The sequence below is a fragment of the Xiphophorus hellerii genome, chromosome 19 (assembly GCF_003331165.1).
Source record: "Xiphophorus hellerii strain 12219 chromosome 19, Xiphophorus_hellerii-4.1, whole genome shotgun sequence".
NCBI classification, from domain to species: domain Eukaryota; kingdom Metazoa; phylum Chordata; class Actinopteri; order Cyprinodontiformes; family Poeciliidae; genus Xiphophorus; species Xiphophorus hellerii.
The window spans coordinates 11204897-11222279 of NC_045690.1; the positions used below are offsets into that span (position 1 = coordinate 11204897).

The 17383-nt window shown below is 37.1% G+C and overlaps 2 protein-coding genes across 3 annotated transcripts in view; one reads left to right on the plus strand and one right to left on the minus strand.

Moving 5' to 3' along the window:
- The first annotated feature begins 2473 nt into the window (after nt 1-2473).
- grem1b (gremlin 1b) lies at nt 2474-4872 on the plus strand. The gene is made up of 2 exons (XM_032547393.1): nt 2474-3211; nt 3461-4872. Exon 2 carries the CDS (start codon nt 3463-3465, stop codon nt 4009-4011), a length of 549 nt encoding a protein of 182 aa, XP_032403284.1. The 5' UTR covers nt 2474-3211; nt 3461-3462; the 3' UTR covers nt 4012-4872.
- A 682-nt stretch (nt 4873-5554) lies between these two features.
- The window catches only part of LOC116709086 (formin-1), a 56188-nt gene continuing 44359 nt past the window's right edge, over nt 5555-17383 (minus strand). The window contains exons 15-18 of one of the 2 annotated variants that reach the window (XM_032547385.1): nt 16375-16426; nt 9510-9659; nt 7606-7687; nt 5555-7493 (exon numbers count right to left, since the gene is read on the minus strand). In XM_032547385.1, coding sequence (XP_032403276.1) covers nt 7449-7493; nt 7606-7687; nt 9510-9659; nt 16375-16426 — 329 coding nt within the window. In that variant the 3' untranslated portion in view covers nt 5555-7448. The remainder of the gene's footprint in view (nt 7494-7605; nt 7688-9509; nt 9660-16374; nt 16427-17383) is intronic. The other variant, XM_032547384.1, reaches the window with a different exon arrangement.

Here is a 17383-nt window from a genome sequence, read left to right on the forward strand (position 1 = left end):
TTTGGCAGTGAAATCTTTATCCCTCTTGTGATTGGATTAAGTCAATCTTCAACCACAAGGGGGCGTCCTGTAGTTAGTTCTCCACTTCAATAATATCCAAGCCTCAGTTCTGACTATCATCCTGATTTAAAGACATTTAGTAGTGGTTTTATTTAGATTTATTAAAATATTCTTTGGTCTTGATAAATGCTTTTCGGGTCACAAGAAGTCTAGGATTTGTTAGAACGTAAACTTTTCTCTGACTCTGTAATATCAACATTCTGAGCAGTTGAAATAAAGCATCAAGAGCTACATAAAATATTTTAATCATATCTGACGCATTATGTTTTAATCTGACAAGATTGTGGAGATTTATTTTGCCCCGTCTAACAGAAGCTTGCATACCTTTCGTGTTTAACATGATGGATCAGACTTGGATAGTCTCCTGGTAGAGTTTCTGTTGCTGCAGTGATGGGAGAACACTTTGTGTGTTTAGTTTGGATTAATAAAGCATGAAGGGTTTTTATGATGAGGGATGTTCCACTAGCTTTTCTTCTCTGAAAATACTTTTTTTTTAAAAAAAAAAGTAACTTCACTAAACGATTTACAAATGCAGGCATTTAATATGGGAAGGAGATTCTTATGGTTGCCAGGTTGTGAAAATCAAATATGAACTGCGTGGTGAGAATTGGACATGTTGTGAGTTTGAAGTAGCAGCAACTTTACAGTCTTGAAAACAGTATTACAATAGGGCATGAACATTTTCAGGTTGGGTATTGTAAACAAAAATGAAAACCATCACTCACCGGCACTCAATAACTGGCTTAAGGATGAAGTTTATTGTATGCTTCATTTTTACATTAAATCAGAGCGGTCCATAGAAGTCAAAGCTCTGGAAAGACAGAGGGTTCTCACTAATCCTGACATAAAAAAAATATGCCCCCCTTGAATATTAAACTTACTGCTAGCCAGTAAAGTAAACAATTTATTTCAACTTCAGACATTTTTTTTCTTTAAATTAATCACTCACAGTGCTATATGTCCTACATCTTCATAACATTGCTAAATTTTCAAAGTAACTACAAATGAATACATTCTGGTGGCTGGTAGCTTTCTCACTGAACATGTAAAAGTGAGCCTCAATGGTTTATAAACTTGGAGCTGAAATACTGTTAAGATTAATCAAAAAGAAAAGGGATGAAAACAAGTTAATTAGCATTGCATGACTAAATATTTAAAAATGCTACAATTAGTAAGAGCGTGCACCACAGTGCAGCACATGTAGTGTACAATCTTTTTTAAATGAATATGTTCGTAAGGTGTGAAAATGTAGAGCGAAGCTTTATTATCTGGTATCAATAGCACCCTGTTCACAGACCAAATCACCCCAACTGGTTTTCTAAAGTGAAACTGGACCACCATTAAATTTGCTGTGAACAAAAAGATCTTTATTCATTGGATCAGCATGATTGGTTGAATGATGCAGTTCAAGAGAAATTTCTCACCAAACCTCAAAATCTAATGTGGCTTCCTTGGATATTTTACACATCCAGTAGTCTACTCTGGACCTGAATCTGTTTTAAAGTAAAAAAGAAAGAAAGAAATTAGCAACTGTGTTTTACGCTTTGAACGTATTTACATTTATTTTGACATTCCCAAAAAGTTTGGTTTTCCCAGATAGGTGAAACAGCAACCAGCACATTTTTCTGGTTCGCTGTTGTCTGCTATTCATAGCAAATATAATTAGAGGGTTCCTACATAAAGTATCGGATTTCATTAAATATTTTCCAGGGCTGGATAAGTATTAGATTAAGAGTGGGAAATATTTGTATTTCCAGACTGTATTGTCTATTTAATTCCCTGTCATACCATCTAAATGTTGAATTGACTTGTCCTCTCTTCATTTTTTCTTGCCTACTCCATGCATCCGCCTATCCTTTCATCCTTTTGAATCTTTGCTTAAATATGTTCTATTTCAGTCTTTTCTTCAATCCATCCCTCGTTCTTTCCTGAAGTCCCTGTGTTCCAGTCTTTCCATTATTTCTTAATTCCCTTGAATATTTCTGTGTTTAAAGTCTGACCACTGTAAAAACAGCAAAATCTAGACTGGCCATTTGTATTTGACAATTATAAAGAAACACTGTATTACCTTGCAAATAATTAGCCTCAAAAAGTCCAACACCAGCTGTAATTTCATCACTGTTTAAGAATTGTTGATGTCATTGGACTTTTTTTTTAACATGCTTCAATCTTATAGAAAACAGAATAGGGTCTACCTCTAACTATGGACTGTTCTGTTACCTAGAACACAATCTAAAATATTAGGCTACTTGACTAAACTTAATAGTCTAGTTCACTTGTCGCCTTGATTCAATATGAAATCTTGAAACTTACAGTGACTAAATTACATCAGCCTATTTAATCATTTTTCTACATATGTGAAAATAAAATTCTCACTTTTATATACACTAATTTCTGATTTATTATAGTTTGTGTTAAAATTTTGGTTCCCTTTGTATTTGTTAAGATCAGTTTTTGACAACTGTTTGACCCTTATTGCAATAACTACAGAACAACCCTAGAAGATGACACTAATAATTGGATTCAATTCTATTTAAAAATATATAATTTACTAAGCAACATTGAAGTGGTAAGAATACACATACTAATAATGATGACTAAATCATTCAATTTTAGTCATTTTTCACCATTTAAGGACTCTAGAAAAATTATTTAGAATTTAGGGATTTTCAGCTATAGAATTACAGGTGCGGTGAAACGTAGGCCCAGAGACCAAGTATAGGAACTTACTGCATGTCACAATAATGGTTTATCAAATGAAGACCCCTTTCACTTTTTCCACTTCAGCATACTTTATTTCTGCTCCTCCTCTTCATCCTCCTCCCTGCCTGTCCTCGGTACCCCTCGGTTGTCTGTTCTCTTGAAGCGGGTTCAGGGAAGTGTTGAGGGGGCGGATTGACTTAATTTTCTTCACATCTCGCTTAGCCAATAACTGTTGTGCACATCTCAGCTGGCAGACATTTAAAAGGGAGACAGTCCGGCGCTGAAGCAATTTGTATTAAACCCCCACGTTGGCCCCCGTCTATGGAGCGCGTTGTCTCCCAGTTATCCAGAGTGCCATCAGAGTCCAGGCGACCGCTGTAGGTGCAAGAAAGGCGAAAGGCTCACAGGATCGCATCATCCCTCTTGAAGAATTTGGAGAATCGCCTAGGTATGCCACTACCGCCTACCTCTACCATTTAGATTAGTAGACGTTTGCTGAATACTTGGGTTGATAACGGGTCAGGGGATTGCATTTAGGTTGGCTAACTCAATAGACATTTATGTGTAAGAAGATTATTCTTATGCACTTTCAAACACAAAAAGTTATATCCGTGCGTATTTACGCTGCGTAAAAACCTTGAGGTTTGTGCTAAACTCTCCCAAAGATAAAAACGTGATTATTTTTTATCCTCTCTAGGGATGGCCGTCTCAGCGCACACTCTGTGCAGTATGGTTTTCATCATCGGACTGCTGTCATCTCCCGCGGATTCAAAAAGAAACCGAGCCTCGCAAGGGGCCATTCCTCATCCTGACAAAAATAACCCAAACGAATCGGAGCAGCAACCGCAGCCCCCACAGTCGGGATCCAGGTCCCGTCAGAGGCCGGGCTCAACCTCACCAGCCGACGAGGTGCTGGAGTCCAGCCAGGAGGCTCTGCATGTGACGGAGCGCCAGTATTTGAAACGGGACTGGTGCAAAACGCAGCCTCTCAAGCAGACGATCCATGAGGAGGGCTGTGTCAGCCGCACCATCATCAACCGCTTCTGCTACGGACAGTGCAACTCCTTCTACATCCCCAGGCACATCCGCAGGGAGGAGGGCGCCTTCCAGTCCTGCTCGTTTTGCAAACCAAAGCGGTTCACCACCATGACTTTTACCTTGAACTGTCCGGACCAGCAGCCTCCCACCAAGAAGAAGCGCATCCAGCGCGTCAAGCAGTGCCGCTGTATCTCCATAGACCTGGACTGAACACACTGCAACAATCCGCAGACGGCGTTGGTAGAGAAAACGAGCGCCTGTCTCCATCTGGAGATGTACACGGACGTTTTGTAATATTCTCCTCTTGCACAACCAAAAAAAGACAGAAAAAAACTGACATACAACATTGAGCAGTGACGTTTTACTCCTTGTTAATTTCAAAAACCCTACTGCACGGAAACGCTAACTCCAAACGGGCACAGTTTACTTTTATTTTTTTCCTGCGCACGGCTTCCTTACTTTACCAAAAGCAGCAGCAATGAGACAGGACTCCAAAAATCATGTTGCAACTTTAAAATCACTGTTTTCTCCTCAGACCAATCCTGTATTTAACGCATAGTGTTTGTAGAACTGGATGTATCCACTGTGTGGAGTTTGAAGAATGGATATTTGTAATGAAAAATGAAAATGTGATAATTTTTTATTTCGACATTTCAAGAATCTTTTGAGGTTAACCTAACTGATTTCTGTGAATTTCGAAGCTTTACTGGTAAAATATTTCATTTTTATATCTGGAGTCTATTTAAAAAGTCTTCAAAGTAAAGCAGACTCATTTTTATAAAAAAACAGTATTTGGTTAGTATTGAGACTAAATAGTTTTAAATGTAGATGTAAAGTCGTTTTGTTTTAATCGGTTTGTTTATTCCGTTTGATTAAATTATCTATTAAAACTAAATAAACAAATGCTGTTCTACCTTGCCTATTATTTGTAACTAATTGTAATTCTTGTAACTGACAATCAGTTTTGGTATTTTAACTGTGCACGTTTCCAGTGGCTTCAAGCAGATGATGCAAAGTTATTTTTCTAAAATGCAACTTTGTCACTTTTATTAAAGTTACTGGTTTAAATTAGCTTTCTGCACCAGGCTTGGCATTGTAGGTTATTCCATTTTACAAGTGAAGATTGCATTCATACATTTTGAAAAGCTTAAATTTAACCAACTGTATTTTTAATTGCTTCATGCAATCAAGACAAAAGTTTATTTCTACGAAACATCCAGAATTCCTTTTGAGTTATTTGTCTAAATCTGCTAACCACTCAAACTTTAGGATTTTCATTGTCAAATTCAACAATAGGCTCACATTATTTACATTTTTAATTTATCTGAGATGATTTGTGTTTTGATGCACTATTGAGTTTCTAAAATATTGCAACATTTTCCACAAATCTGTCCAATACTTTAACCATTGTGTGTTAATTTTTACATCTTGGGGCATCTGCTGCATTCAGATACTATCTTATTGATGTGTGAATTATACATTTGTTACTTATTTCCTTGAAAGATAACGAGTAACAAAGAATACATTCCAAACATCCTTTGAGAAATTACTTATGCTTATGCTGACATTGCATTTGCAATATACTGTGATGTCCTAATGGATCCAAATTTAAAACAGAAGCAAATACATTTGTTTTAATGTACAGTATTAAGACCTCATACAAATAGGTTTGTGCTTCAAAAATATAGTTATGAAAAAAAGAGAAACCTTCTTGTTCAAATAAAATTTTTTAATTTCAGATTCCAAGGAGCCATTTTAAATGTCAAAAACAATGTTCTACTGCCAGACTTTATTCTGACTCACAATTTATTTGACTGCTCAGCAGTTTTAAGAATGACCAAACCCTTCTAACAAATCAAAGTATGAGATCTACACAGTACAGGCCTTTAAAACTGAACAATTAGTATACATCCATACCCAAACTGTTTCACTTGGCATTATAAGTATATTTTTGAAATTTAAAATAATTCTATAAAATGGTGATACACCTACTGTACATAAGGAACTGCTGACAACAAATTGATATAGCATCTGCTAATTTATATTTTCCTCGCCACTTGAAGAAACTTGAAACTGTTAAAGGCTTTAGATTTCCCATACAAATAAAAGACACCTGTAAAAGAAAGTACAGAGGGTAAACAGGGAATTGGAGAATCCTATTAATGGAAGTCCATCTGAGGTATTACAGCTCAAGTTCTGTCTTCAAAAGTCAATCCTAGCAGCACAAAGCTAAGCATAAAAGGCAGCTCATTTTACTTTCTTTGTCAAATATGCACAACTTACAAGTAGCATCCATGTGAAAATATATATTTTTTCTAATTTGTCAAGAAACATTTAACTCAAAGTTACAATGAGAAGGCAAGCTGAAAAAGTAATAAATCTGATGTTTTCTTTTGTTTTACATGAAATAATGGTTTTTCTTTACATAAATAGACTTTGCTTTACTGACAAAAGGTTACGTGATATCTCTACATACAACTAATTTTTAATACTCGATTTTCAAAATATAACTTCTATTCTAACATTGCTTCATAATTACATTAAAAGTATAATCCTATGTTTTTGCATAGTAAAAGAGGTGCAAAAGAAAGGAGCGCAAGCAGGCTGAACAAAATGCACGCAGGCATCGGAACAGAGTACAGCGTACAGCTACTGCAAGCGGGAAAGTGCATAAAACTGTGCAGAGCACAGTGAAATATAGATTTATTTCTTTTTTTATATCACAAGTGAGTGTACAGCCAGGTGATGTTGAGTTCTTCTGGTGTTTTTATAAGTTTGTGTTTTTTAGGAGGCCAATGCTCTGAGCCAGACTCGCTGCCAGCTGCTGTTCGCTTCTGGCCATCACCCTGTTTAGCTCAGTCTGGTGCAGTGCAACACACAACAGAAGCAAACCATTTGTGCGCATCTTCTACACAGCAATCTGTGCACCCGAAAACTGTAGATCATTCATATTGCTCAAAAATATGCATGGTCCCTGCAGATCCTTCGACATGACACACTGGCAAAAGTTTTTTTTTAATGAGGAGGGGTGAATCAAAGACATTACATACTGCAAAAGACGCTGCTAACTTCCTGCTCTGAGAATGAAAGATCTGTTTTGTCAACAGGGATTTTCCTCTAAGAAGACAAGAGACAGGAAGCAGCATGTGTTCCTACAACACTGCCAGGGGCTTAAAAACTGTGAATTTGTCAGAGCATTTTCAGTTTCTCCTGTAAGCTGTCAGATGAAATTTAGAAAAGTGACAATCCCCAGCTTCTGTAGATCCAGGAGGAAGCTTGCGGAGCTTGCTGAGAATCCCAGTGAACCCCAGAGACCTACCCCAAGCTGGGCAATCAGAGGTCGTGGCATGCCGGATGAATGAGGTCAACCTTTGGCCTTCAAGAGTCCCATCACTTCACCGGTGTTGCCTGTGGATACCCACTGCAGGAGTTGAGCAAAAAAAAAAATAAAAAATGCTCAACATGGAGGTAGAAAGGAGTGTAAAGGATGGGGCTGAAGGTCCTGTTAGTGGAGCAAAGATACAACAGTAAATCTGCTCAAGTTTTATTGTGTTATTGTGAGGCAGGTGGCAAATGTAAAATGGATGGGGTCTGCACGCTTCCTCACTGCAACCTTTCTTCTTCTGCCTTGCCACTCATTATTTCCTTCAGCTGGACGGCATGTTGGCTTCCTTCTGCCGTAACCTCTCTTTCTGTTGGCAACAACAACATAAAGATTAAGCGTATTGATTTCAGTGTTGACGCAAGAGTGAGGCAGCTTTAAGGGAATTCCATTACTGAGGGTGAATAAATATTACTTCTTACCAGACTGTTGGCATTAATCTTTTTGGTTTCCACTCTTTTTTCTGCTGTGATTTTCTTAATGTTTTCTTGAGCTTCCTTCAACCTTTGGAAAAACAAACACACAAATACAATGATTATAAATTGTTAGTTCAATTAAAACAGGACATACGGAAGAGAAACCTCTCATTAAGATGATCTTTGGAAAATATGTCCAGCGACATAAAACAATATTTTCCCTTAACTTTTTCACAATTGGAAAACTTCTATGTATTTTAGTTGGATTTTATTTGTGACAAACATAAAGTGGACCATAACTGTGAACTGGAAGGAAAAAGTTAAATGTTTTTCATAATGTTTTATAAATAAGCATCTAAAATACTTATCTACATCTAAAATCTACATGTAAATTACTTGTCACGCATATCCAGCGATTCCAAGTCTTTTTTGCAAAGTAGCTTAATCCTTGAACAAGCCTGTGAACAATATTTTGTACTTTGACTAAGTCATTTTGTCATGATTCTCTGAACTACATAAAGTGTTATACCAGTACAGCTCATTTACCATAAAAGTAGAACATTTAGTTCACTAAATAACAATAAATTTGGGTTCCAAAACTCATTAAGACATACAGGTGGCCTACTTCCACTTTCAAAAAGTACTGCAAACGTGATGCGTACATTAGTATATTCTCAGTTGACAAAGAATCATTATTAATCTATGAAGTCCTGAAATTCTTAAGGAAATTCAGAATTCAGCTTATGTACAATTGTTGAAAAAAAAATATAAATAAATATTGACGTTTATTATTTCACTCTGTATTGAAAGGGAAACTATTTTTAATTTGAAACCATATTGTGATAGTTATCAAAATTGTTCTATAAAGAAAGAAAACATTTTTTTCATGTCGCCCAGAACTACATTAAAATTGTTACAGCAACACAATTGGAAAAGATTTAACCAGTGTGAATACTTTTGCAACACAATGAAGGTAAATGTGCGAGGACTAAGCCTGCATACAGATGCTGTTCTGAGTTTGTGGTCAGTGAAAGCCTTTTCAAGTGAGAAGTTGTTGAGAATGACAGAGATAATGAGGAAGTCTTTAAAAACCCTTGGTTTAATGACTGTGCAAACAGTATTTAAAATAAAGTTAATTGTCCATAAGCCCAATCAGCTGTAAGTAATGTGATACATGATAGCAAATAAGACGGAGCACATGGATTCATTAGAGGGGGGCAATGAAAATCTCCTTGATGTCACTGGGAATGAGGAGGATTCAATATGATACCTATAACCACAGCCTGGAAGTTTGTTTGGACAGTGTTTATTCTCTGCTTCCCTTTAAGAGCTGCAAGTTGTCTCTGCTCACAAGAGTCTGTGAGCCTTCAGGCTAGACGCCCAGTATCTTCACCATGTTCATCAGTCCCTCCCTCGATGTGCAGCTTTTTTGAAGGCCACGGGCCAGTAAAGCCAGGCGGCAGCCAGGAGGGTCTCCCGTCTGTCCGTGGAATGCCCCCTCCTCACCTCCAACCCCCAAAATGACGCCTCAGGTCAGAGGAGAGATCATAAATTTAGACCCTGGTCCTCAAGAAAGAGGACTAAGGCTTCAGTTACTCCCATCTGCCTCCTCTTTGATGGCTTCCCTCTTTGCTTTAATTACAATCGCTTTGTGCTAATTTGAGATGATCTGAAGATCTACGATGGCAGGTACAATAAATTACAGATGCATCAGTGCATATCACCATTCGCATTCTAAGAAATACCTGAATAATTTCAATTCAATATTTTAGAGAGAAACTTTTTAAATTTGTCAATTCATTTGATTTTTCAGAGAAAAATCCTGCAACCCTTGCTCCTCCAGCCACTCATTTTTACCACACAGGAAATGAGTGGTAAAAAAAATAAAATCCATCAAGAATCAAACTCACCTCTCCTTGGAGATGGTTTTGCTTTGTCGTATCCAGGAGTTCTTGAAGTCATTGCAGAACTCATACCAAAGCATAAAGATGTAATTTGGGGTGACTTCTTTGTCACCAGCCTTTGGCTTTATACCAAAATAACTCACCACGTCCTGGAAACTGCAGGAGGAAACATAACAGAGGTTTGATCTCTGATGTACTCTGTGGTAAGCACCCCATGATTTCTCAACAATAAATTGAACAGTGACTGGTAATGGATGACTTTACATTGGTCAAAACAAACAAAACAAAAATTGATCAGCAAATTCGCAATGGCCAACACAACCAGATTGTGCTAAATACAACACTCTTTGGTGTGGAGGTTGTTACCGAGAGAAAAAAGATCTTTGCTTCAGGTGTTTCAAAATAGAGTCAGAGAAAGCGGAAAAAGTGCTAAAAGCTTCTAAAATGGAAAGCTTATTTTTTATCAAAGTTTTCTCTGGTTGTCTACTCAATCTACCACAACAGGAAATTAAGCTTCAGTATAAAAGAGGAAAATGACTGTATAACAGCAAATTGTTCAATTTGTTATATTGAATCCATTTGAGAAGTCAGATTTGATTTGTGGTGGAACAGTCTGGATTGGGAAATATTGGCAGATTTCGGTAATATTACAATTAAGGTATTAGTCTAACTACAGAAACCTGTAAGAAATAAAGCATGCTAATTGCTAATAAAATAAAAGAGCTTAAAATGTCAGCTCTTTAATCAAGTCGTTGTTTTAAAATAATATGTTTTTTTTGTTTGTTTTTTTGCTCCAGAGCTGTGTGCTATTGACTCCGGTCATTCACACACATACTGTATGTCATAAAAAATTTATGCTTATTTTATTTTTTTTGATGACAAAATGCTTGATTTTTTTATGCCTGAGGGAAAGCTTTTTCCCCATTATGATGGAATGGAGCATTAGACTACATTTACATGTGTGAGCCTAAATCTATTGTGTCATGAGTAGAGGAGGTGCTAGAGATTAGCACATTAGAGTTGATACAATATTGGTATAAGATCTGATACTGACATCATTCTTGGATCAGGTCTAAGATCCAGATGCACAATCTTGCTTTGCTGGAGGCCATATTTTGATTGATTTTGTCTAGAAGTTTTGGCAATATATCAAGAAATGTTTCAAATGTACATTTATTTTAGATTCAACAGATTATTTATAGCTCAGACACATGGCCAGAGCTTGTCACAGACATCCAGAGTCTGTCAAAGGGGTTAGTATGTGCTAAAAATAGATTTTCCAGATCAGAGCTTTGAAAGAGTAGATACTACTGTAAGCACAACAAGAAGTCATGAATGTTTAAAAAAATGGAGGAAACAAGATTGAAAGAGTATGTCTACCCTGCCAATGCCACAAATGAGTGATAGTAGAGATAGCTCTATTATTGCATTGGCCGCCGCTGCCTTCAGGGAGTAAGTTGTTAGAGAAAAACCACAGAAGGTAAACACATAAAAGCAAAATCAATGCAGTGCTCTAAAAGCATAGCAAGTGTCAGGCAATAATTTGAGTGAGACAGAGAAGCACAAAAAGGTACAAGACCAATAGGTTCTGCTTCAGATATTAAGTTAAATGTAACTGTATCTGAGGTCCTCACAAGGGTCTCAGCATCACATGAGGCATGGAAAGTTGTGTTCTGTATCAGATTCTCTCTACAGACCAAAACATGAAAGAGATTGTCAAGCTTTGCCTGTCCAGTGGCATGATTAAAGAGGGCTATCATTCAAAGTATGCTTTCTGTCGCTCTGACACTCAGATAGGCCTTGATCTCCAGATGCTAGGTGGCTATTTGAAAAGCTAATCTAGTACGGAAATTTCTGCAGAAGCCTGCTTTACGTTTTCATTATTTTGTCAGGGCTACGCCATATATCATCCTGCGCACAAAGATAGAAGAACGACAGCTCTGAGATATTTGGATTGACCAAACAGATGACCGTCACAGGTAGCGTCGATGCAGCTGGCCTGCCTTGCCATGACGAACAGGAACTCTTCTCTGTCAGCTCCTCTCCTGACCCTGGGTCATCATGTCAAAGCTTGCACAAATCAAGCTATGAGATTTAGCCATCTGTGCACTCATCAAAACAAACCATAAAACAGATGTAACAAAAACAAAAAAAAAAACACAATAGTCTGTTATTTTCAAATGCACACACAAACAAACTAAAAACACCTAGACGTCTATAATCTATTCAATAAAGCCATTTCCGTGAGAGAGTTTACTCCAGTGTCCAATGCCAGCATTCCTCACTGACAGTTATAAAAAAAAGAACCACTTCAGAACTCAGAGCAGTTGTGAGAATCACGGGAAAATTTAAACAGGGAAATCTTTGCATTCCTTTTGTTTCCTCAGTAAAACAGATTACTCAAGTAACAGCATGTTTATGGGTGAGTCAGAGCAAGTGCGGATCAGAGGCCAACTTCATCATGTAACCCCATAGTGGAGCATAACACACCAGCTTGCTCCAACCAAAACCGTAGCTGTACAGTGACTGCAGAGGTGGCACCGGGGCCAAATGAAATTGAGCGTGATGGTGGAGAAGGAAACTTAATGAGACAGAACTGAGCAGGGGGAAAAAAACAGAAAACATCAGTGGAGGCCCAAATACAAAGCAGACAAATTAGGTCTGCATGCTGAGATAAAGGCCAACTAATGATCAAGCAGGAAATTTACTTGGTATAGATTTAATTCTCATTAAGTGTAAAAAGCTTAAGGCAGTTTAATTTGAAGTATTTAGGTATTTTACCAAAGAAACATCTTTATGTTTTTCTTCATTATTAATTCTGTACAGTTTCTACTTGTTTGAAGAGGGTAACGGTGAATTGCAAAAATATTCATACATCAATACATTTTATTGAAAAACCTGCATTGGCAACTTTAAATTGAGGAGTATGAAGACCTTTGCGAGATATAGTATATAATCTAGTGTAACAATCACCTTAAAGAACAAAGAAGTAAACATTTTCAAATATGATCTTATATAGATGTATAATGTAGAAATTGTCTTGGACATAGACAGTCAATTTCACTCCTGAGAAGAAGATTCTCATTGTTCAATGTTTTAGAAACTAACAACTTTTATAATATTTTAACAGAAAAGAGAACAGGGACAATGTACTATTCCCTTTTTTAATTTAAAAGCAGTGGTCTAAATCATTTATCATCTTATAATTTAAAAAGCTAATTATATTTTAAGTGATAAGTTATTTTCTTATCAAATAATCTATTTTTGAAACGTGACGCCAACATAAAAACCCAGACGGTAAAAATAATTACCAGACATAAGATTTCTGTATCAAATGGAGTTCTTGCTGGTCTTGTGTCATATTCTACTTTTCTGAAATTAAGCTTAGCTGCAGGTCAGAGTCTTCAAACTAAATAATAAACAATTCAAATATATTGGTCTCTGTAAGAACTAAAGCAAAACCTTTTATTTTTTCTTTAACTAATTCAAATTAGTTAAACTAATTCAAATTAGTTAAAGATATATTTAAATTTATATTTAAATATATCTTTGCATATACAGTATAAAGATATATTTAAATGTAAATGTAGATTTTCTCACATAAATCTACATTTAAATATTCAGGGGGTTTTTACAAGAAAGTTGGCAGTAATGTTAAATTATCATAAGACATAAACTTATTCTGGAATGATTTCAACAGTGGAATTGTCAAATGTCTTAAATGTTTTAGTTATAAAATCATTATTATGTGTTCATTACATTTTAAAATATTTCATAATTATAATATAAAATTCACTTTAGTGAAAGTGTCACTAGAAAATACAGTCTCTCTGGGGCCTATGCAGAGAACGTAAACACATCTATCATGTAAGTCCACTTACAAACAATTAAGGGTACTTTATGATTGCTACTGCATTATTAAGTTGTTTTATGTTCTAAGAAATGAATGTTCAAATTATATTAAATTATGTTTATTTATGAAGTCAAGTCACATGGAGAAAAATCCCCACAAAAAAACTGAGGTTAATAGTTGAAATAATCCCCTACATCATGATGAGTTTACTGACATTCTAAAGTTATTAGGTTCCTAGGAAAATTAAGTTTAATAGTATATAGTTACAACATGTACAACTGTATACAGATTCTATTTTACTAAGGTACAACAACAATTAATTTCTCAAACATACTACTAACTTATCCCGTCCCTGCAACCAGCTCAGATCATCAAGTTGAGCCTATTGCATCTGTTTGCTCTAAAAGACCTGTTCTCCATTTCATTCAGCTGTAATTTTGTCATGGCTACGGTTTGTACAAGAATCGCTCATCCAGCGCAGATGTGAGAGCCCACCCAGGGCCCAGAGTGCCCACTGACGCTCATATTCATCAGAAAGAGTGTCACTTTTATGAGGTGACTCTGTGGGAACCTAAGCAAGACAGACTCCTGCCTCCCTCTTGTTTAACCAATGAGCCAGCCTCCCCGCCCTCTTTTTAGATTAAATTAAAGGAAAACTTCATTAAAAGCAAAGGTGCTCTCAGCTGTGGGGGCCTTTTGATCAATCTTCCCTTCTAAGTTCAACACCTTCATTACAGTGGTGTCACTCATGCACACGCACGTACACGCACACCCTAGTCCATTTCAAGATAGAAATATCACGTCAGCGTGAGGGAGGGATGCAGAGGCTGAGAGGTGTAGCCATCCCTCACTGACCATCCTGGCTCATAACACCAACAAAAAGCAGAGCAGTTCAAAGATGTTCAACGCAATCAAATCTTTTCTTGGTAGGCTTCATTTTCTCATATCCAGTGTCTTTTACCCTCATCTGTATGTGTTCTCGTGATTTATTTTGAAAGTTGGAGGGTTACAATATAAAGCAAACAAACCTGCTCTCTATCCAAACAAGGCCAAAATAATCCATTTCCTTTGTTTGTCTGCTCCACCATCTTTTTCCAATATGAAATCTTACAGATCTTGCTCAGACAGCGAGCTCGGCGGCTGCCAGCGTGTCTTAAGCCCATAAATCTATGTTTCGCGGGAAGACTTTTGGGAGTCTTCTGGGTAAGACACGCAGATAAGAAAGACAGCAACTGCGGGGAGGAAGGTTGGGGCATCCAGGCTTTTGTTGAAGATCATTGGTGCTTTTCTCAGACGTGAGGTGTGTGCTTTTTTTTTTTTTTTTTATCTTTGCGGTAAATTTTAACAAACCTCAACATTAGCACAGGTGTATACCGAAAGAACAGTGAAACACAGCAGGCCACTCATCCAGTGCCTTTCCAGGTAATTTTATTCAGGCAGATAAATACAAAGAAGCTCTTTTAACTTTCTAGAAACGTTATCAGCTCCTGACAATATCAGTTAAACAGATTTAAACATTTGTGTTATAAGATAACAGCTATGTTTACAACAAAGTGGTGCTATTCCCTGTTTCAAATACACTCTCTGTAGCTGGTTGTAACATGACGAAGCTATATTACATAATGCCCCAAGATCAGTTAGTCTCATAAATCAGAGTTCTTTTCCACCCCACTGAGCAATCTTTGTCACAAATAGACACAATCAAAAACCCCATGTTTTCCATTTGACTCATTTTTGTTTTATGAAGATCAACTGTACTGTTTACCCTCCAGCACGCTGTGGTTTCATTGATAAATATCCAGTGAAAAGTGACTTTGACAAGCTGTGAGCTTATATTAAAACATCAAGTTTTTTTTTTGTTTTTTTTTTCTGAAAAGTTGCGTTTTTGATGATGGGTGGTTTGGATGTATATGTAAAAAAGTGCATTGTACATCTAGTTTTCCATATAATTCTCATGAATTAAATTTTTTTTGAATCAATCACACATAATTTTACTTTAAAGATTACAAAAAGAGTCTGTGTGAATTAGTAATTAACACAGTCAAGAATGAAATATACATATTAAGCTAATGTCTATTGTCTAATAATAATAATAATAATAATAAAAGACATTACAACAATTCTACTCTGCTGTTGTACATAATCTGAAATAAATCTCAAAATACTTTCTCTGAACTAATCAATAGTAGTTAGATAAAGAAAGAAAGTGTGACTTGAAAGTCTTAGAACTACTTGGACATGTCAGCTGCTTTCAGCTCCCAACCAGTTCAGAGGCCGAAACACTTTTTGCTTCGGAAAAGGGGCATGAGGAAACATCAAGACATGGGTCAAAACCAACAATCTGCCATTCTCAGTATTGTTTCTTTCTAAACAAACAGTTGTTGGGACAGAGTTTTCCCTCTCAGCAAGGCAAGAGATGGGAGTGTGGGAACCGGGCATCTTCAGAAATCTAGTCAGTCCGATTTTGGACCACAGTGAGGCCCTCAATCTTTTCCTTAGTGGATGTTGTATTCCTGAAAGCAGATGTGCCCAAGTGATTCTCAGAGTTTGAATGCATCTTCTTCATTTTTCCCCTCTTTGGTAAAACTCACCATGAGTACATAAAACTGTGCCATAAAACACTGTTGGCTCCTGAGAGACAAACAGTTAATAAATATTAGACTTTAACCAGTTTGAATAACAATAAAAACTTTACTTCTGTCTTTTCTCATCATAAAACTTCTCATTAATGTACAGAAGTTGGGCAGAATCGGTGTATAACCTCTGCTTTGTTGGGTTTCCTTTGTGTAATTTTATCAAGAGATATTTGGTAGATATTAGTTTTAGAATTAATACATTTATTTCTTGATTATAATGATGACAGACCTTATTTTTTTCTTCTTATAACCTTGAATAGTGTTTTAGGTTTGGTTGTCATTTCTTCTTTAACCTCTGATAAAGATCGTTGAATGGAAAAGTGAAGATTTTTTTGGGTGTGGTTTATAACCTTGATAACGTTACATTGTGCTTCTTTCCTACCTTTTCTGAGCTCCATTGAGCCGGTCCTCTTCAGCAGAATGCTGCTTTTGAGCTGCAACATATGAAAAAAAAACATAGGACTGATCATTAAACAGAGAAAGAGACTGAGTCTTATTGACTCTAAAGGAGTTAGAGTTAGATGGTGCTGTGTTTATCTGCCATCCATAGCGTTATCGTTAAGAAATGCTAAGGCTTAAGGTGGCACAGACTCAGTTAACACTGATTATTAAGCACGTTGTAAAGTTTGACATGGCTCTGCATGTTGACATTCAGATGTGTGAGTGTGTGACGCCTGGGCTTTGGAGGTGGGGAGCTGCGGTCTGTTTGTTGAGCTTTTTTTGTGTGCATGTGTGTACATGTGTTGGCATATAACTGCATGTTGTAGCTGAAGCAGAGAAGCTTGGGAACCGAAGGCTCTTGTGGACTCCTGCCATGTAAAAGTGTCTAAATGCAAGGCAGATGTGTGCGGCGGGCCAGGCTGAGGTGCAAGAATTTATCTAGGGCCAAAGAGTGCCTGTGATCTCAGATTTATTGCATTTTTCCAGATTCATCCTTTTTACAATGATGGGGGACCTTTTCTACTTGAAGATTTAAGAGGGGGAAGTCTCCAAAAAATTGTTCAAAGGCAGGTTTGGGGGTCTTCTGGGAGTAGGTGAGCTAAAGCCTGCGATCAACAACCCCTTTTATTTTTAGTCCTTTTTTACTTGTATGTTGGGTAAAACCTAATGATGGGAGGGGGGTGGTCATGTCTGGAATAAAAGGAGGAGGGGGAAGAAGAGAGGGGCCGTGACCAATGGTGTTAGTCTCAGTGGGGGTCAGGCTGGCGCCTGAGGTACCCCTCTGGTGTGACTGCAGAGGTGGCACAGGAGCCGAGAAACTGAGGAAAAGAAAGCGGCCAGGAGAGGGGACGTGTGAAGCTTCTCTTCCTCCGCTCCACGTGTTAACATGAAACCACTAGTCGCTAACTAGAAAGTTATGAGACGTGCATGCTGAGAAGGACAATAAATTA